General features: G+C 42.9%; 1 protein-coding gene across 1 annotated transcript; it reads left to right on the top strand.

Annotated features, from left to right (window-relative positions):
• Positions 1-68: 68 nt before the first annotated feature.
• On the top strand, positions 69-7,729 carry LOC104165725 (lysine-specific demethylase 4A-like; the record flags this gene model as incomplete). Its single annotated transcript, XM_009705436.1, has 8 exons — positions 69-145; positions 1,323-1,378; positions 2,337-2,445; positions 3,408-3,590; positions 4,316-4,486; positions 4,973-5,092; positions 5,729-5,821; positions 6,880-7,729. Coding segments are annotated over 8 exons (950 nt in total), but the record flags the coding sequence as incomplete, so codon positions are not given.
• Between the last annotated feature and the right edge of the window lie 218 nt (positions 7,730-7,947).

The raw sequence follows: 7,947 nt of genomic DNA, 5'->3' as shown, positions 1-7,947 counted from the left end.
TACTTCTGGGCTCTAGGAGAATGGGTATGAGTTTAGGTAAGCTCTTAAGTGAGATGTGTCTGTTCTAGGTTGTTATGGTGTGTCCCCTGACAAGGCCACTGAAGACTGGATGTGCTCCAGGTGTACAGAAAATGCCTTAGAAGAGGTAACGTTTCTCATAAGTTTTTCACCGATGGGCTCTGGTACATCTGGGAACTTGGCTACAAAGTCCATTTCCGTAGTGTGGATTTTTTATTTTATTGTCTCCTGTGAAAAGAAGACAATTAGAGAATGTTTAGGAGCCAGTCTCTTGTATTTTGGTGCTTTTTAAGCCATAGTGACGTAATCCTTTTAACTAGCACAAAGCTGCTGAGCTCACTTGAGTCATAGGGAGGACGTTCTGCGTGAGTGTGGGAATAGCTCAATTTTCTGTCTTAATTTATGGTATCTACTATTTCTAAAACAGAACATAACTTCTGTTAATAACTAGGGAGATGGGCACATGTGGAGAAGGCAAGAAGAATGGGATTCCCTCAAAAAGCTATATAGATTCCAGATACCAGAACAGGTCAACCTTTTGAATGGTATTTGCTCATGTTTGTTCCAGATCCTTTTACACATCCTCAAAGGATATAGGGTATTGTGGTTGTTTAACATCTCTGTCAGTGACAAAAGGCTCAGCAACAGGCTGAGAGAACTGGGCTTGTTCATCCTGAAGAGAAGGCTCCAGGGTGACCTTATAGCAGCCTTCCAGTACCTAAAGGGGGCTTATGAGAAAGCTGGGGAGGGACTTTTTACAAGGGCATGGAGTGATAGGACAAGGAGCAATGGCTTTAAACTGAAAGAGGGAAGATTTAGATTGGATAAGGAAGAAATTCCTCACCGTGAGGGTGGTGAAGCACTGGAACAGGTTGCCCAGAGAAAGTTGTGGATGCCCCCTCCCTGGAAGTGTTCAAGGCCAGGTTGGATGGGGCTTTGAGCAACCTGGTCTGGTGGAAGGTGTCCCTGCCCATGGCAGGGGGTTGGGAACTAGGTGAGCTTTAAGGTCCCTTCCAACCCAAACCATTCTACGATCCTATGTAAAAGGAACCCATAACAAAGAAGTTGAACAAGTCTTCAGTGGTAGATCTGCTTGCCTTCAACAGACTTGGGAGTCTATATTTGTTGCCCTAAGGACAGCAGCTTTTGAGAGCTAAAGGGTTGATCTGTACAAGGTAGTTAGCTCCCTTCTGACAATGAAATCATCATCTTCCTCTGGACATGTGTTTTGAGGAGGAAGTTCTAGAGCAAGTGTTTTACCCTGGACTTCCCTCTCTCAGCTAATGTTTTCTTCCTTGTGCCAGGACTGCTGTTTGTGTTCATTACGAGGAGGAGCACTGCAGAGAGCCAATGATGACAAGTGAGTGTTCCAGATTTTTTGATCTTAAGGGAGAAATTCAATTCCTAAGTAGCTGAGGGTAAGCTAATAAAGCCAACATCTGCATTTGGTGTAATGGAGTCACCAACAATACCTTTCACACTTTCTGTTACCAGGAGGCTATGGTAATGTGTGTTCGTCATGTTCACATGCAGCAATCATCATCTCTTCAGATAGTGCCTCACTCTTGTTCTGTTGACAGCAGCTGTTAATTGCTTTGCATTTTATAGTGCAGAGGTGTAATGTGCAGAGGTATAATGTACTGCATAAAAATAAGGTTCCTGATGAGATAACATCTCTCAGTACCTTCTCACAGAGGATTTTGATATCTCCATGTAATGTGTGATGGCAATGGAGACAAAGGACAACCATAGCTTTAAGTAGCACAACATACTGAAATTCAGGGTACCTCTGCAGCAAGTATACAGCGTACAACTGCCTGTCCTCTGTCCTTGGGAGTGGTGGATCGTCTGAAGTTATTTGATGCAAAATAGCAGTGGGACAGACTTGTAGCACCATGAAGTAACTGAAACTTGGCCTCCAGAAATTTTGTGGACGTCATACGGAGCCTCAGCCTCTTGGTCATGGTCTCAAAAGTAATTCAGCAGTGACTGAGCAGTTGCTATGGGTCAGGTTTGTGAAGGAATAAATCTGAGGCAGGCTTTTATAATGCAGGTATGCAACCAACATGAGCCACACTAAATTTCTCTCCTGTTAAGCCTGTTAGTAGATTGGAAGTATGAAGAAGTCTTGGTTTTCCCCCACGTGTGCCCTATTACTAGCAGTAGGAAGGAAAATTACACTGCTAGTTCTCAGAGGGTTTTTTTTATCGTGGTTTTTATGGCAACCTTCCAACAGAACTGAATTTACTTAAACTGTAAAGCATCCTCTGTCAGCCTAATGCATATTAACTTCTTTTTCCCCTCTTCTGACCTAACAGGTGGGTTCATGTGATGTGTGCTGTAGCTGTGCTGGAGGCAAAATTTGTGAACATTGCAGAGCGGAGTCCTGTAGATGTTGGCAAAATCCCCCTGCAACGTTTCAGACTGGTAAGGATCACTTCTGCTTCACTGATGGTATTTCAGAAGTGTCTCTCCTGTCCCTTCAGAATTTGGAAGACTTTGTTTATCCCTTCAAACCCAAGTTATCTCCTCTCCAGACTGAACAACTTAATCTGCTCTGTTCTTTGTGTGGGAAATGCAATTGTCCTTCTTGCCACTTTTTTTTATATTTTTTTTTTAAGCCTTTGCCTGTTCTAGTATATGTTTATTCGGATGAGGAGCGAGCAAGGGGGCCACAGTTTTCAGTATGTGGCAAATGACACTTATACAGTGGTGTAATGGTGATAATTGTTTTCTTTGTTATTTTTCTAATCCCTAGTATTTAACTTGCTTTATTGACTGCTGTTGAGCACTGAGATGCTTCAGGATATTCAGGCATTTTTATAATGGGTGAATGTCTTCAGCAAGAAAGCAACTGTACTTAACTCTTAACAGCTCTGTGTTGAGGGGAAAATGACTTTACTACCTCGCATTACAGATAACATTCTTTTCCTACAACAGCCCATCAGGCCTGACCCAAGTGTAATTGGGTCACTGATAGTAGCGATAAAATTTTAACTGCTACTTCTGTGGTCTTTGCCCATTATTCTAATCTTGTTGCTTGTCTTTGTGTAACTTAATAGCCAAGTGCTGAAAGGCCACGTTGACTTCAGAGCGTTGTAGGCTGATTTAATTCAAGATCTCCGGTTGCTAGCATCCTTGGATCGCATGCTTTGTGCATGCTGAGCTGGTAGATATTTTATGTACATTTTTCGTCTGTGGGGTTACTCTAAATTTATGAATTACTTGACTTGTCATAAACTAGAACTGGTAGCCTTCTGCTTCTTTTTAATCAGAAAGTAGCAGTGATCTTAGAGTAAATAGCACAGTGTCAGACTCTTAGACCAGCTAGCCCTTTGTGTGGGGTAAAAGCTAGTGCTAACCAATAACCTCTAGTTTCCTGTCCACAGAAATGCATCTTCTGCAAGAAACGAAGAAAGAGAATTGCAGGTTGCTGTGTACAGTGTTCGCATGGTCGGTGTCCCACATCCTTTCATGTCAGTTGTGCCCAAGCAGCAGGAGTCATGATGCAGCCTGATGACTGGCCGTTTGTTGTCTTCATTACCTGCTTCAGGCATAAGATTCCATCTCAGGCAGAGGTGAGTAGGTGTGTGATTCTCAGGATTTGAACTGCAGTATCTTGGAGGGACTGAAAAGCTTTAGATTGTGTGATTCTTTTAAAACTTTATTGAAGGATTGGTGCTCTCACAATGTTCAGTATAATCTAATGGTGTTGGTCTTGGATTCTGATCTCAACCTTGCTGCTGCTCTGAGTGATCTTAGGTCCTTTATTGTGTTTTGGTTTGCAGCCCAGAAGGACTGAGAGCGTTTCATCCCTCCTGTGGCTGTTGTAGTAAGGAATAATGGTGGGGTTTATGCTGTGATACTTAATATGCAGGAGTTAGTGCTGGGACTCCAGCAGGCTGCATGAGTGGTCATAGAATTTCGTGTTTAAGTGATTGATTAGTTTATAAAGTGCCCATGTAACCCTTTTAGCCATCAAAACCACAACAATCTATTAGAGAATATTTACTGTAAAGGGCTTGCATTGCTCTGAAGAATGATAGCATAATTTACAAAGTAAATTAAGGACAGCGGCATCTAAGAGATGAGGCTTTAAGCATTTGAAATTCCAGAGGCAGAACTTTTCTAAAAATGCTGCTGATGGTGTCTTGAGTAGAGTTACTCACCTGAACTAAAGTATTTGCTTCCTTATCTGCCAGCACTAGAGCTATGTTCCTCAACACATTCTTTATGGAGTCATTGTGTAAAAAGTGATTTTTTTTTTTAATTATTTTTTTTGTGTGTGTCTTCTCAGCGAGCTAAGGCTGCACTCCAGGATCTGTCACCTGGACAGATAGTCATCAGCAAGCACAAGAATGGTCGCTTCTATCAATGTGAAGTGGTCAGCCTTGCAAAGGAGACTTTCTATGAGGTCAACTTTGATGATGGTTCCTTCAGTGATAACCTGTATCCAGAGGACATTGTGGTATGTTATGCAGTGGGAGTCTGGCTCCCGTAGAGGGCACGTGACATGACTCAGTTCTTACTGCTGCAAAGCAGATGCACCAGGGCATTTTGTCATTGTTCCAACCCTAGGTCGTGTTGTGCTGCAAGATGGCCTTAGGGGTGTTACATGAGACTGACTTAACTGAGAGCACATAGGAACAGGTGTAACAGGGAGTGCAGCTAATCTTTGGCTGCTTAGCAGTGGTAGGTCTGAAGGAAAACTTGCTGATGCTTGCATACCGTTCCTGCATGAAGTACTTTGAAGTTGGGCCCACTGTTGGAATTTAAATGCAGATGACATAGATGGATGTCTCTCAGCCTAGTTCTCCATCCCTAAAATGGAGTAATTGTTGGGGTGGTGTGCAATGTGACTGGGATGGACTCCCCAGTGGTTTGCTGAATCTTCATGTAAGGAAGCTGCTTACCCTTCTCCTTGTCTTTCCTGCCTTCCTCCTTTATGTTGTAGAGTCGAGACTGTCTTCAGTTAGGTCCCCCTGCTGAAGGGGAAGTTGTGCAGGTGAGATGGACAGATGGACAAGTTTATGGAGCCAAGTTTGTCGCATCACACGCCATCCAGATGTACCAGGTACAGAATTGTTGCCTGAAAATTCATCATTTGTAACAACTGATTATATTAACAGGGCTGTTCTTAATGCCAGCATAGCTATAGGGTAGTCATGCTTCAACACTTCAGGGGAAGTTACTCAGTGCTGTCAGCGATGCCAGATGCCGGTAACAGTTGCCGGAGTTAAGAGCAAAGTGGTTGCTTGCAGCTCTACTTGTATCTGGCAACCCACTTTCAAGTGTCAGCTTCTGAAAAATTGCTGGTCTGCAGTTCTTCTGCAGACTGTGTTCCTGTAGGTTAAACTACTTAAAATGAGTTTGGTTTTGCTTTTTTCTGTTTAGTGAGAGTGTATCATGCCTTGCACATTTCCAAAGGCATGAATGTTGACGTTGTATTAAAGTGACCAGCCAGACTGTCTTGTTAGGTGTTAAAAGAATATCCCAAAACTTGCTGGGCTACTTTCACTGTCATGGGATTGGCAAGGTTTTGGTTAAAGTCTGTTGTGGTGTGCATACCTGCATACGTATCTTACAGAGTTCAAGTGGTAGATGATTATTTCATAAGGGGCCTCTGTGGGGAGGAGAAGGCAAGCTCTGGGTAGCTGTAGGAGGCTTCTAACTTCTCAGACTTCTGATAGAACTTCTATTTTTCTTCTAGGTGGAATTTGAAGATGGGTCACAGCTGATGGTGAAAAGGGATGATGTATATACTCTTGATGAGGAGCTTCCTAAGAGAGTGAAGTCAAGACTGGTAGGTAAACAGCCTGCAAGCTTCTACTAAAGAAGCTCATTTAACTTAATTTGTCTTTGAACAGCAAGCAGAGTGCGTGGCAGCAAAAGATTACAATCTCATGCTCTCCTCAGTCATTGCAAAGCTTTATTGTTGATCAGGCTACAAAAGCAAAGTTTCTGGAGAGACTGTAATTCTCCTTCTGCAGAGGCAGGAATTTATAGCATAGTCACTGTTTGGGACAGCACGTTAATACCGTTTCATGCCTGTATTGGTAAGTTTCATTGTCTGTTCCCATTGCAAAGAATGGCCACGTTCCTTCACTTACCCTTTGCTCTGAAAAGCTCTTAGTAGGGTGGCATCAAGAAAGCTGGCCATTTTTAAAAACTGTAAAATAATTCAGGTGGGAAATGACCTGCGCAGGTCTCTGCTCCAGACACCTGTTCCAAGCAGGGGTAACTTTGAAGTCAGACAGGGTTGCTCAGGGCTCTCTCCAGTCAGGTTTTGATTATCTGCAGGGATGGAGATCACACAGCCCCTTTAGGTCCCTGTTTTGTTGCTTTATGCTTCCTGGTATAAAAAAAACCATAACTATGGACAGCATGCAAGGGTATCTTGCTGCACAGCATGATCATGCACACCCTAATGTAGAACCTGTTGGCAGGCACACAGGTTGTTAGAAGTTTAAGAAAGAAAGTATCAGCTGAATCCTGTGACCAGGTGTTTAAACACGCCTGCTCCATCAGGCACAAAATGTACTAGACTGCTTGAAAGTTGGAACAGATGACTGTGTTTATTCCTTTAAGAAAGTGATTGTGAACTTAAATTAGCTACTCAGTTAAATTTGAAACCTGTGATTCTTTAGATATCTGGTTACAGTTCACTTAATCTTACCCCCAGACTTTTAAATCCAGTTCCTTAAATATTTTTCTTGTGCTTGGTCAGTTTTTTGAAGGAGGCTGAATGTTCCCAAGTGTCCTGACTTGGTTCTTTCCTACATGCAGTAGGAGGACGTGGAGGCAGAGATTTGATCTGTGTTCTAGTAACTAATTCTGTGGTGTTTTTTTTTTTCCTCTTAGTCAATAGCTTCAGATATGCGCTTCACAGAGATCTTCGCAGAGAAGGAGGTCAGACAAGAGAGGAAGAGACAAAGAGTGATCAATTCACGCTACCGTGAAGATTACATTGAACCTGCGTTGTACCGGGCCATCATGGAGTAAGCACTGCCTGTGGCAGAGAAAGAAGATGCCCACCTCCCCCAAGGATTTAAATGCTCCAGTACAACAGGCCATATTTGGATGCTTCGAATCCAGGGTTTTTTGTTTTGTTTTAAGGAAGCTAAAAAGCTGATGCTCTGCAGTAGCTGAAGGGCAGCTGTTGGATAGTGAAACAGATCCCATTTGCTGAAGCTGATGCTGCAGACTCCTGGTCTGAAGTTGGGTCCTTACTGAATAAGCCAGCTTGGGGGTGTTGCTTTCATCTCGTCGAGCAGTCTTGCTTTTTTATTAGAGACAATTTTGACAGATGGCAAACTCTTTTGGGAGTTGTAGCCAGGAATCTTGGCAGCTGCAGAATAGCACGGTCTGTTGTTTTAATTGAATAATGTTCCTGATTTTGGGAGTCTCCCTGGTGACCACACTGGGGCTTGAGCAGGCAGTATTACTGGTGCTTGAAATTGAACCTCTTTTTATATTTATATCCATCTTTTTGTCGCAAGCAGCTTCGGTCTCTTGTTTCTCAGCACCTCCTTTGAGGGTTGAGCTGTAGGCTGTTCAGATCCAAGCAGACAGGAGGTGCTTGTGTGAACAGGTGAAATGTGAAATTGAATCCTATAGGACAAATTATTTAACCCTCCATTTAATATTTTTGTTCTGATACTTGTTTTGACTTACTTAATCACAAGTTTAACTGCAATAGTATGTGCCTCAGAATCAATGAAATCTGTCTGGAGCCCTGCGCAGTGCAGCCTTCTAACAAGAATAGGCATTCAGCTCCCAATAGATGTTCAGCTCCCAAAGAGTTTCTTTTTAGTTTCTCTCCACCCCCTCTAAGGCAATAATGACCAAAGGGACAGAGTCTTAACTCTCCCTTCTTGAAATCCAAGCATCACAGTATTGGGGATAACAGGGCAGCAGTGTCTGAAGCAG

This window comes from Cariama cristata, unplaced genomic scaffold, assembly GCF_000690535.1.
Source record: "Cariama cristata isolate BGI_N322 unplaced genomic scaffold, ASM69053v1 scaffold39888, whole genome shotgun sequence".
Taxonomy (NCBI): domain Eukaryota; kingdom Metazoa; phylum Chordata; class Aves; order Cariamiformes; family Cariamidae; genus Cariama; species Cariama cristata.
This window is presented reverse-complemented; position numbering and strand designations above follow the sequence as displayed.